Here is a 13,644-nt window from a genome sequence, read left to right on the forward strand (position 1 = left end):
CTGTATACAGGGCTACAGACAGTCACTGTGCCTGTATACAGGGCTACAGACAGTCACTGTGCCTGTATACAGGGCTACAGACAGTCACTGTGCCTGTATACAGACTTTTGCATACAGGTACACCTGTATACAGGGCTACAGACAGTCACTGTGCCTGTATACAGGGCTACAGACAGTCACTGTGCCTGTATACAGGGCTACAGACAGTCACTGTGCCTGTATACAGGGCTACAGACATTCACTGTGCCTGTATACAGGGCTACAGACAGTCACTGTGCCTGTATACAGGGCTACAGACAGTCACTGTGCCTGTATACAGGGCTACAGACAGTCACTGTGCCTGTATACAGGGCTACAGACAGTCACTGTGCCTGTATACAGGGCTACAGACAGTCACTGTGCCTGTATACAGGGCTACAGACAGTCACTGTGCCTGTATACAGGGCTACAGACAGTCACTGTGCCTGTATACAGGGCTACAGACAGTCACTGTGCCTGTATACAGGGCTACAGACAGTCACTGTGCCTGTATACAGGGCTACAGACAGTCACTGTGCCTGTATACAGGGCTACAGACAGTCACTGTGCCTGTATACAGGGCTACAGACAGTCACTGTGCCTGTATACAGGGCTACAGACAGTCACTGTGCCTGTATACAGGGCTACAGACAGTCACTGTGCCTGTATACAGGGCTACAGACAGTCACTGTGCCTGTATACAGGGCTACAGACAGTCACTGTGCCTGTATACAGGGCTACAGACAGTCACTGTGCCTGTATACAGGGCTACAGACAGTCACTGTGCCTGTATACAGGGCTACAGACAGTCACTGTGCCTGTATACAGGGCTACAGACAGTCACTGTGCCTGTATACAGGGCTACAGACAGTCACTGTGCCTGTATACAGGGCTACAGACAGTCACTGTGCCTGTATACAGGGCTACAGACAGTCACTGTGCCTGTATACAGGGCTACAGACAGTCACTGTGCCTGTATACAGGGCTACAGACAGTCACTGTGCCTGTATACAGGGCTACAGACAGTCACTGTGCCTGTATACAGGGCTACAGACAGTCACTGTGCCTGTATACAGGGCTACAGACAGTCACTGTGCCTGTATACAGGGCTACAGACAGTCACTGTGCCTGTATACAGGGCTACAGACAGTCACTGTGCCTGTATACAGGGCTACAGACAGTCACTGTGCCTGTATACAGGGCTACAGACAGTCACTGTGCCTGTATACAGGGCTACAGACAGTCACTGTGCCTGTATACAGGGCTACAGACAGTCACTGTGCCTGTATACAGGGCTACAGACAGTCACTGTGCCTGTATACAGGGCTACAGACAGTCACTGTGCCTGTATACAGGGCTACAGACAGTCACTGTGCCTGTATACAGGGCTACAGACAGTCACTGTGCCTGTATACAGGGCTACAGACAGTCACTGTGCCTGTATACAGGGCTACAGACAGTCACTGTGCCTGTATACAGGGCTACAGACAGTCACTGTGCCTGTATACAGGGCTACAGACAGTCACTGTGCCTGTATACAGGGCTACAGACAGTCACTGTGCCTGTATACAGGGCTACAGACAGTCACTGTGCCTGTATACAGGGCTACAGACAGTCACTGTGCCTGTATACAGGGCTACAGACAGTCACTGTGCCTGTATACAGGGCTACAGACAGTCACTGTGCCTGTATACAGGGCTACAGACAGTCACTGTGCCTGTATACAGGGCTACAGACAGTCACTGTGCCTGTATACAGGGCTACAGACAGTCACTGTGCCTGTATACAGGGCTACAGACAGTCACTGTGCCTGTATACAGGGCTACAGACAGTCACTGTGCCTGTATACAGGGCTACAGACAGTCACTGTGCCTGTATACAGGGCTACAGACAGTCACTGTGCCTGTATACAGGGCTACAGACAGTCACTGTGCCTGTATACAGGGCTACAGACAGTCACTGTGCCTGTATACAGGGCTACAGACAGTCACTGTGCCTGTATACAGGGCTACAGACAGTCACTGTGCCTGTATACAGGGCTACAGACAGTCACTGTGCCTGTATACAGGGCTACAGACAGTCACTGTGCCTGTATACAGGGCTACAGACAGTCACTGTGCCTGTATACAGGGCTACAGACAGTCACTGTGCCTGTATACAGGGCTACAGACAGTCACTGTGCCTGTATACAGGGCTACAGACAGTCACTGTGCCTGTATACAGGGCTACAGACAGTCACTGTGCCTGTATACAGGGCTACAGACAGTCACTGTGCCTGTATACAGGGCTACAGACAGTCACTGTGCCTGTATACAGGGCTACAGACAGTCACTGTGCCTGTATACAGGGCTACAGACAGTCACTGTGCCTGTATACAGGGCTACAGACAGTCACTGTGCCTGTATACAGGGCTACAGACAGTCACTGTGCCTGTATACAGGGCTACAGACAGTCACTGTGCCTGTATACAGGGCTACAGACAGTCACTGTGCCTGTATACAGGGCTACAGACAGTCACTGTGCCTGTATACAGGGCTACAGACAGTCACTGTGCCTGTATACAGGGCTACAGACAGTCACTGTGCCTGTATACAGGGCTACAGACAGTCACTGTGCCTGTATACAGGGCTACAGACAGTCACTGTGCCTGTATACAGGGCTACAGACAGTCACTGTGCCTGTATACAGGGCTACAGACAGTCACTGTGCCTGTATACAGGGCTACAGACAGTCACTGTGCCTGTATACAGGGCTACAGACAGTCACTGTGCCTGTATACAGGGCTACAGACAGTCACTGTGCCTGTATACAGGGCTACAGACAGTCACTGTGCCTGTATACAGGGCTACAGACAGTCACTGTGCCTGTATACAGGGCTACAGACAGTCACTGTGCCTGTATACAGGGCTACAGACAGTCACTGTGCCTGTATACAGGGCTACAGACAGTCACTGTGCCTGTATACAGGGCTACAGACAGTCACTGTGCCTGTATACAGGGCTACAGACAGTCACTGTGCCTGTATACAGGGCTACAGACAGTCACTGTGCCTGTATACAGGGCTACAGACAGTCACTGTGCCTGTATACAGGGCTACAGACAGTCACTGTGCCTGTATACAGGGCTACAGACAGTCACTGTGCCTGTATACAGGGCTACAGACAGTCACTGTGCCTGTATACAGGGCTACAGACAGTCACTGTGCCTGTATACAGGGCTACAGACAGTCACTGTGCCTGTATACAGGGCTACAGACAGTCACTGTGCCTGTATACAGGGCTACAGACAGTCACTGTGCCTGTATACAGGGCTACAGACAGTCACTGTGCCTGTATACAGGGCTACAGACAGTCACTGTGCCTGTATACAGGGCTACAGACAGTCACTGTGCCTGTATACAGGGCTACAGACAGTCACTGTGCCTGTATACAGGGCTACAGACAGTCACTGTGCCTGTATACAGGGCTACAGACAGTCACTGTGCCTGTATACAGGGCTACAGACAGTCACTGTGCCTGTATACAGGGCTACAGACAGTCACTGTGCCTGTATACAGGGCTACAGACAGTCACTGTGCCTGTATACAGGGCTACAGACAGTCACTGTGCCTGTATACAGGGCTACAGACAGTCACTGTGCCTGTATACAGGGCTACAGACAGTCACTGTGCCTGTATACAGGGCTACAGACAGTCACTGTGCCTGTATACAGGGCTACAGACAGTCACTGTGCCTGTATACAGGGCTACAGACAGTCACTGTGCCTGTATACAGGGCTACAGACAGTCACTGTGCCTGTATACAGGGCTACAGACAGTCACTGTGCCTGTATACAGGGCTACAGACAGTCACTGTGCCTGTATACAGGGCTACAGACAGTCACTGTGCCTGTATACAGGGCTACAGACAGTCACTGTGCCTGTATACAGGGCTACAGACAGTCACTGTGCCTGTATACAGGGCTACAGACAGTCACTGTGCCTGTATACAGGGCTACAGACAGTCACTGTGCCTGTATACAGGGCTACAGACAGTCACTGTGCCTGTATACAGGGCTACAGACAGTCACTGTGCCTGTATACAGGGCTACAGACAGTCACTGTGCCTGTATACAGGGCTACAGACAGTCACTGTGCCTGTATACAGGGCTACAGACAGTCACTGTGCCTGTATACAGGGCTACAGACAGTCACTGTGCCTGTATACAGGGCTACAGACAGTCACTGTGCCTGTATACAGGGCTACAGACAGTCACTGTGCCTGTATACAGGGCTACAGACAGTCACTGTGCCTGTATACAGGGCTACAGACAGTCACTGTGCCTGTATACAGGGCTACAGACAGTCACTGTGCCTGTATACAGGGCTACAGACAGTCACTGTGCTGTATACAGGGCTACAGACAGTCACTGTGCCTGTATACAGGGCTACAGACAGTCACTGTGCCTGTATACAGGGCTACAGACAGTCACTGTGCCTGTATACAGGGCTACAGACAGTCACTGTGCCTGTATACAGGGCTACAGACAGTCACTGTGCCTGTATACAGGGCTACAGACAGTCACTGTGCCTGTATACAGGGCTACAGACAGTCACTGTGCCTGTATACAGGGCTACAGACAGTCACTGTGCCTGTATACAGGGCTACAGACAGTCACTGTGCCTGTATACAGGGCTACAGACAGTCACTGTGCCTGTATACAGGGCTACAGACAGTCACTGTGCCTGTATACAGGGCTACAGACAGTCACTGTGCCTGTATACAGGGCTACAGACAGTCACTGTGCCTGTATACAGGGCTACAGACAGTCACTGTGCCTGTATACAGGGCTACAGACAGTCACTGTGCCTGTATACAGGGCTACAGACAGTCACTGTGCCTGTATACAGGGCTACAGACAGTCACTGTGCCTGTATACAGGGCTACAGACAGTCACTGTGCCTGTATACAGGGCTACAGACAGTCACTGTGCCTGTATACAGGGCTACAGACAGTCACTGTGCCTGTATACAGGGCTACAGACAGTCACTGTGCCTGTATACAGGGCTACAGACAGTCACTGTGCCTGTATACAGGGCTACAGACAGTCACTGTGCCTGTATACAGGGCTACAGACAGTCACTGTGCCTGTATACAGGGCTACAGACAGTCACTGTGCCTGTATACAGGGCTACAGACAGTCACTGTGCCTGTATACAGGGCTACAGACAGTCACTGTGCCTGTATACAGGGCTACAGACAGTCACTGTGCCTGTATACAGGGCTACAGACAGTCACTGTGCCTGTATACAGGGCTACAGACAGTCACTGTGCCTGTATACAGGGCTACAGACAGTCACTGTGCCTGTATACAGGGCTACAGACAGTCACTGTGCCTGTATACAGGGCTACAGACAGTCACTGTGCCTGTATACAGGGCTACAGACAGTCACTGTGCCTGTATACAGGGCTACAGACAGTCACTGTGCCTGTATACAGGGCTACAGACAGTCACTGTGCCTGTATACAGGGCTACAGACAGTCACTGTGCCTGTATACAGGGCTACAGACAGTCACTGTGCCTGTATACAGGGCTACAGACAGTCACTGTGCCTGTATACAGGGCTACAGACAGTCACTGTGCCTGTATACAGGGCTACAGACAGTCACTGTGCCTGTATACAGGGCTACAGACAGTCACTGTGCCTGTATACAGGGCTACAGACAGTCACTGTGCCTGTATACAGGGCTACAGACAGTCACTGTGCCTGTATACAGGGCTACAGACAGTCACTGTGCCTGTATACAGGGCTACAGACAGTCACTGTGCCTGTATACAGGGCTACAGACAGTCACTGTGCCTGTATACAGGGCTACAGACAGTCACTGTGCCTGTATACAGGGCTACAGACAGTCACTGTGCCTGTATACAGGGCTACAGACAGTCACTGTGCCTGTATACAGGGCTACAGACAGTCACTGTGCCTGTATACAGGGCTACAGACAGTCACTGTGCCTGTATACAGGGCTACAGACAGTCACTGTGCCTGTATACAGGGCTACAGACAGTCACTGTGCCTGTATACAGGGCTACAGACAGTCACTGTGCCTGTATACAGGGCTACAGACAGTCACTGTGCCTGTATACAGGGCTACAGACAGTCACTGTGCCTGTATACAGGGCTACAGACAGTCACTGTGCCTGTATACAGGGCTACAGACAGTCACTGTGCCTGTATACAGGGCTACAGACAGTCACTGTGCCTGTATACAGGGCTACAGACAGTCACTGTGCCTGTATACAGGGCTACAGACAGTCACTGTGCCTGTATACAGGGCTACAGACAGTCACTGTGCCTGTATACAGGGCTACAGACAGTCACTGTGCCTGTATACAGGGCTACAGACAGTCACTGTGCCTGTATACAGGGCTACAGACAGTCACTGTGCCTGTATACAGGGCTACAGACAGTCACTGTGCCTGTATACAGGGCTACAGACAGTCACTGTGCCTGTATACAGGGCTACAGACAGTCACTGTGCCTGTATACAGGGCTACAGACAGTCACTGTGCCTGTATACAGGGCTACAGACAGTCACTGTGCCTGTATACAGGGCTACAGACAGTCACTGTGCCTGTATACAGGGCTACAGACAGTCACTGTGCCTGTATACAGGGCTACAGACAGTCACTGTGCCTGTATACAGGGCTACAGACAGTCACTGTGCCTGTATACAGGGCTACAGACAGTCACTGTGCCTGTATACAGGGCTACAGACAGTCACTGTGCCTGTATACAGGGCTACAGACAGTCACTGTGCCTGTATACAGGGCTACAGACAGTCACTGTGCCTGTATACAGGGCTACAGACAGTCACTGTGCCTGTATACAGGGCTACAGACAGTCACTGTGCCTGTATACAGGGCTACAGACAGTCACTGTGCCTGTATACAGGGCTACAGACAGTCACTGTGCCTGTATACAGGGCTACAGACAGTCACTGTGCCTGTATACAGGGCTACAGACAGTCACTGTGCCTGTATACAGGGCTACAGACAGTCACTGTGCCTGTATACAGGGCTACAGACAGTCACTGTGCCTGTATACAGGGCTACAGACAGTCACTGTGCCTGTATACAGGGCTACAGACAGTCACTGTGCCTGTATACAGGGCTACAGACAGTCACTGTGCCTGTATACAGGGCTACAGACAGTCACTGTGCCTGTATACAGGGCTACAGACAGTCACTGTGCCTGTATACAGGGCTACAGACAGTCACTGTGCCTGTATACAGGGCTACAGACAGTCACTGTGCCTGTATACAGGGCTACAGACAGTCACTGTGCCTGTATACAGGGCTACAGACAGTCACTGTGCCTGTATACAGGGCTACAGACAGTCACTGTGCCTGTATACAGGGCTACAGACAGTCACTGTGCCTGTATACAGGGCTACAGACAGTCACTGTGCCTGTATACAGGGCTACAGACAGTCACTGTGCCTGTATACAGGGCTACAGACAGTCACTGTGCCTGTATACAGGGCTACAGACAGTCACTGTGCCTGTATACAGGGCTACAGACAGTCACTGTGCCTGTATACAGGGCTACAGACAGTCACTGTGCCTGTATACAGGGCTACAGACAGTCACTGTGCCTGTATACAGGGCTACAGACAGTCACTGTGCCTGTATACAGGGCTACAGACAGTCACTGTGCCTGTATACAGGGCTACAGACAGTCACTGTGCCTGTATACAGGGCTACAGACAGTCACTGTGCCTGTATACAGGGCTACAGACAGTCACTGTGCCTGTATACAGGGCTACAGACGCTCACTGTGCCTGTATACAGGGCTACAGACGCTCACTGTGCCTGTATATAGGGCTACAGACGCTCACTGTGCCTGTATATAGGGCTACAGACGCTCACTGTGCTGTATATAGGGCTACAGATGCTCACTGTGCCTGTATATAGAGCTACAGACACTCACTGTGCTGTATATAGGGCTACAGACACTCACTGTGCTGTATATAGAGCTACAGACACTCACTGTGCTGTATATAGGGCTACAGATACTCACTGTGACTGTATATAGGGCTACAGATACTCACTGTGCTGTATATAGAGCTACAGATACTCACTGTGCTGTATATAGGGCTACAGATACTCACTGTGACTGTATATAGGGCTACAGATACTCACTGTGCTGTATATAGGGCTACAGATACTCACTGTGCTGTATATAGAGCTACAGATACTCACTGTGCTGTATATAGAGCTACAGATACTCACTGTGCTGTTTGGTGACATGGTGTGTACCACACTCAACATGGACTGGAGGAAGCAAAGGAAAGAGTTGTCTCAGGAGATTAGAAAGAAAATTATAGACAAGCATGTTAAAAGGTAAAGGTTATAAGACCATCTCCAAGCAGCTTGATGTTCCTGTGACTACATTTGCACATATTATTCATAAATTTAAGAACCTTGGGACTGTAGCCAACCTCCCTGGACGTGGCCGCAGGAGGAAAATTGATGACAAATCAAAGCGATGGATAATACGAATGGTAACAGAACCCAGGATAACTTCTAAAGAGATAAAAGGTGAATTTCAAGGTCAATGAACATCAGTGTCAGATCGCACCATCCGTCGTTGTTTGATCCAAAGTGGACTTCATGGGAGACGACCAAGGAGAACACCATTGTTGAAAAAAATCATGAAAAAGCCAGACTGAAGTTTGCCAAACTACATGTTGACAAGCCACAAAGCTTCTGTGAGAACGTCCTATGGACAGATGAGACAAAAATGGAAGTTTTTGGCAAGGCACATCAGCTCTATGTTCACAGACGAAAAAATGAAGCATGTCAAGAAAAGAACACTGTCCCTACCGTGAAACATGGTGGAGGCTCTGTTATGTTCTGGGGCTGCTTTGCTGCATCTGGCACAGAATCTGTGCAGGGTACAATGAAATCTCAAGACTATCAAGGGATTCTAGAGAGAAATGTGCTGCCCAGTGTCAGAAAGCTTGGTCTCAGCCGCAGGTCATGGGTCTTGCAACAGGATAATGACCCAAAACACACAGCTAAAAACACCCAAGAATGGCTAAGAGGAAACATTGGACTATTCTGAAGTGGCTTCTATGAGCCCTGACCTAAATCCTATTGAGCATCTTTGGAAAGAGCTGAAACATGGCGTCTGGAAAAGGCAACCTTCAACCACGAGACAACTGGAGCAGTTTGCTCATGAGGAGTCGCCAAAATACCTGTCGAGAGGCGCAGAAGTCTCATTGACAGTTACAGGAATCGTCTGATTGCAGTGATCGCCTCAAAAGGTCGTTCAACAAAATATTAAGTTAAGAAGAAGAGAACCATCATTTCTGTCCAGGCCAATTTCATGAGTTTAATATTTTTTTTAATTCTGTGGAAGCAGAAAAGCAATGTCTGACCTTCATTTCTTCATTTTCATAGATTATTAATTTATTATTACTTTTGTCAGATTCAAGTTATTTCTGTGACCATTGTGGGTTTTTCTTTCATTAAACGAGGGGGACCAACAATTTTGACCACGTGTGTATATGTAGTCAGAGCCAGAGCAGCATTCACAATTGTGCTGTAACATTATATCTTATATGCAGTCACATCCAGAGCTGAATTCAGACTTCTGCTTTCACATCATATCTTATGTATAGTAACACCCAGATGTTATAGTGTACAAGACAGGACGTACTGGAACAATTATTAGCACAGCCCTGGATGTGATTGGAGTTTAACACATGATGTACAGTACAGACCAAAAGTTTGGACACACCTTATCATTTAAAGATTTTTCTGTATTTTCATGACTATGAAAATTGTACATTCACACGGAAGGCATCAAAACTATGAATTAACACATGTGGAATTATATACTTAACAAAAAAGTGTGAAACAACTAAAAATATGTCTTATATTCTAGGTTCTTCACAGTAGCCACCTTTTGCTTTGATGACTGCTTTGCACACTCTTGGCATTCTCTTGATGAGCTTCAAGAGGTAGTCACCGGAAATGGTCTTCACTTCACAGGTGTGCCCTGTCAGGTTTAATAAGTGGGATTTCTTGCCTTATAAATGGGGTTGGGACCATCAGTTGTGTTGTGCACAAGTCAGGTGGATACACAGATGATAGTCCTACTGAATAGACTGTTAGAATATGTATTATGGCAAGAAAAAAGCAGCTAAGTAAAGAAAAACGAGTGGCCATCATTACTTTAAGAAATGAAGGTCAATCAGTCTGAAAAATTGGGAAAACTTTGAAAGTGTCTCCAAGTGCAGTTGCAAAAACCATCAAGCGCTACAAAGAAACTGGCTCACATGAGGACCGCCCCAGGAAAGGAAGACCAAGAGTCACCTCTGCTTCTGAGGATAAGTTTATCTGAGTCCCCAGCCTCAGAAATCGCAGGTTAACAGCAGCTCAGATTAGAGACCAGGTCAATGCCACACAGAGTTCTAGCAGCAGACACATCTCTACAACAACTGTTAAGAGGAGACTTTGTGCAGCAGGCCTTCATGGTAAAATAGCTGCTAGGAAACCGCTGCTAAGGACAGGCAACAAGCAGAAGAGACTTGTTTGGGCTAAAGAACACAAGGAATGGACATTAGACCAGTGGAAATCTGTGCTTTGGTCTGATGAGTCCAAATTTGAGATCTTTGGTTCCAACCACCGTGTCTTTGTGCGACGCAGAAAAGGTGAACGGATGGACTCTACATGCCTGGTTCCCACAGTGAAGCATGGAGGAGAAGGTGTGATGGTGTGGGGGTGCTTTGCTGGTGACACTGTTGGGAATTTATTCAAAATTGAAGGCATACTGAACCAGCATGGCTACCACAGCATCTTGCAGCGGCATGCTATTCCATCCGGTTTGCGTTTAGTTGGACCATCATTTATTTTTCAACAGGACAATGACCCCAAACACACCTCCAGGCTGTGTAAGGGCTATTTGACCAAGAAGGAGAGTGATGGGGGGCTACGCCAGATGACCTGGCCTCCACAGTCACCAGACCTGAACCCAATCGAGATGGCTTGGGGTGAGCTGGACCGCAGAGTGAAGGCAAAAGGGCCAACAAGTGCTAAGCATCTCTGGGAACTCCTTCAAGATTGTTGGAAGACCATTTCCGGTGACTACCTCTTGAAGCGCATCAAGAGAATGCCAAGAGTGTGCAAAGCAGTCCTCAAAGCAAAAGGTGGCTACTGTGAAGACCCTAGAATATAAGACATATTTTCAGTTGTTTCACACTTTTTTGTTGAGTATATAATTCCACATGTGGTAATTCATAGTTTTGATGCCTTCAGTGTGAATGTACAATTTTCATAGTCATGAAAATACAGAAAAACCTTTAAATGAGAAGGTGTGTCCAAACTTTTGGTCTGTACTGTAGGAGTATGATGGTTAATGCAGTTCTGGATCAGAAGGGAGTGTAAGGCAATATGTAAAGGAAAAACTGTGAATGCAGCTCTGGATGTGACTGAAGTATGACAAGGAATATGAACGGAGGTCTGCATGAGATTGCAGTGTTATAGGATGTAATGGAAGCATTGTGAATACAGCTCTGGGTGAGACTGAAGCATGATACTAGATGATACTAGATGTAACAGCAGAATTGTGAATGCAGCTCTGACTGCAACTAGAGCATAACATGATGTAACAGCATAACTGCATCTCTGGGTATTACTGAAGTAAATTAGGGTATATAACAAAAAATCTGCGAATGCGAACACAAGACGTAACCGCAGAACTGTGAATGCAGCTGTGGATGTGACGAGTAAAATACTGGATGTAGCGGCTGCACAGCACACACAGCAGGTGGGGGACACACAGCAGGTGGGGGGACGCACAGCAGGTGGGGGGACGCACAGCAGGTGGGGGACACACAGCAGGTGGGGGGACACACAGCAGGTGGGGGACGCACAGCAGGTGGGGGACACACCGCAGGTGGGGGACGCACAGCAGGTGGGGGACACACCGCAGGTGGCGGACACACAGCAGGCGGGGGACCCACCGCAGGTGGGGGACGCACAGCAGGTGGGGGACACACCGCAGGTGGGGGGACGCACAGCAGGTGGGGGACACACCGCAGGTGGGGGGACGCACAGCAGGTGGGGGGACGCACAGCAGGTGGCGGACACACAGCAGGCGGGGGACCCACCGCAGGTGGCGGACACACAGCAGGCGGGGGACCCACCGCAGGTGGGGGGACACACAGCAGGTGGGGGACACACGCCGCAGTGACACGTTGCACGGTCCTGGCAGCGCTCCGCATCTGGCTGACCGCTGGGCTTTGCTCTGGACTCACCTCATCCAGCTGCAGCACCGGCTCCGACATCTCCACATCTGTGTCCCGCATGTAACCGCATAGAAACTCCCTCACTTTACCAAGGTCACTTGCCCAGACTTCCTACAACAAGATTCTAATTACATGACCGCTCCGAAAAGAAGACAGTGGGGTACGGTGGCTGAACTCCAACCCTGGCTGGTGGGAGACCCCCTAACACTGGATTACTTATGATCTATAAAGGCAGGATCACGTGCACCATATTTCGCGTTTCTCACCTTCTGATCAAATTGAAGAAAGCGCTGAAAGTCGTAAAGTGAGATCTGACACAGTGTGGGACGGTCGACATTCCTGGGGAAAATAATTAGATTGTAATTCTCTCACATACAAGCTACACTTATAATTAGAATGCTCTCTGGTTAGTAAACGTGTTATGTATTGTCTACTGGTTATCAGAATGCTCTGTGTAATGCAAACTCTTCATTAGAATGCTCTTCACTACATACTCATCAAAAGAAATCTCAGCATACGTCATACACACTGCTCAAAAAACTAAGGGGAACACTGAAACAAAGGAATATAACTCTGAGTAAATCAAACTTCTGTGAAATCCAACTGTCCACTTAGGAAGCAACACTGATTGACAATCAATTTCACATGCTGTTGTGCAAATGGAATAGACAATAGATGGAAATTATTGGCAATTATCAAGACACCCTCAATAAAGGAGTGGTCCTGCAGGTGGGGACCACAGACCACATTTCAGTACCAATGCTTTCTGGCTGGTGTTTTGGTCACTTTTGAATGTTGGTTGTGCTTTCACACTCGTGGTAGCATGAGACGGACTCTACAACCCACAGAAGTTGCTCAGGTAGTGCAGCTCATCCAGAATGGCACATCAATGCGAGCTTTGGCAAGAAGGTTTACTGTGTCTGTCAGAGTAGTGTCCAGAGGCTGAAGGTGCTGCCAGGAGACAGGCCAGTACACCAGGAGACATGGAGGGGGCTGTAGGAGAGCAACAACCCAGCAGCAGGACCGCTACCTCCGCCTTTGTGCAAGGAGGAACAGGAGGAGCACTGCCAGAGCCCTGCAAAATGACCTCCAGCAGGCCACAAATGTGCATGTGTCTGCACAAACGGTTAGAAACTGACTCCATGAGGATGGTATGAGGGTCCGACGTCCACAGATGGGGGTTGTGCTCACAGTCCAACACCGTGCAGGACGCTTGGCATTTGCCACAGAACACCAGGATTGGCAAAGTTGCCACTGGCGCCCTGTGCTCTTCACAGGTGAAGGCAGGTTCACACTGAGCACATGTGACAGACGTGACAGAGTCTGG

At 49.3% G+C, this 13,644-nt stretch overlaps 1 protein-coding gene across 3 annotated transcripts in view; it reads right to left on the minus strand.

The window, feature by feature from the left end:
* The window catches only part of LOC141266121 (1-phosphatidylinositol 4,5-bisphosphate phosphodiesterase gamma-1-like), a 275,329-nt gene that overhangs the window by 141,473 nt on the left and 120,212 nt on the right, over positions 1–13,644 (minus strand). For 2 of the 3 annotated variants that reach the window (XM_073680077.1, XM_073680079.1), the window contains 3 exons: positions 12,584–12,656; positions 12,327–12,428; positions 8,293–8,334 (listed from right to left, as the gene is read on the minus strand). In XM_073680077.1, coding sequence (XP_073536178.1) covers positions 8,293–8,334; positions 12,327–12,428; positions 12,584–12,656 — 217 coding nt within the window. The remainder of the gene's footprint in view (positions 1–8,292; positions 8,335–12,326; positions 12,429–12,583; positions 12,657–13,644) is intronic. The other variant, XM_073680078.1, reaches the window with a different exon arrangement.

The sequence above is a fragment of the Phyllobates terribilis genome, unplaced genomic scaffold (assembly GCF_046119375.1).
Source record: "Phyllobates terribilis strain yellow unplaced genomic scaffold, ASM4611937v1 Scaffold_4__5_contigs__length_816908805, whole genome shotgun sequence".
Taxonomy (NCBI): domain Eukaryota; kingdom Metazoa; phylum Chordata; class Amphibia; order Anura; family Dendrobatidae; genus Phyllobates; species Phyllobates terribilis.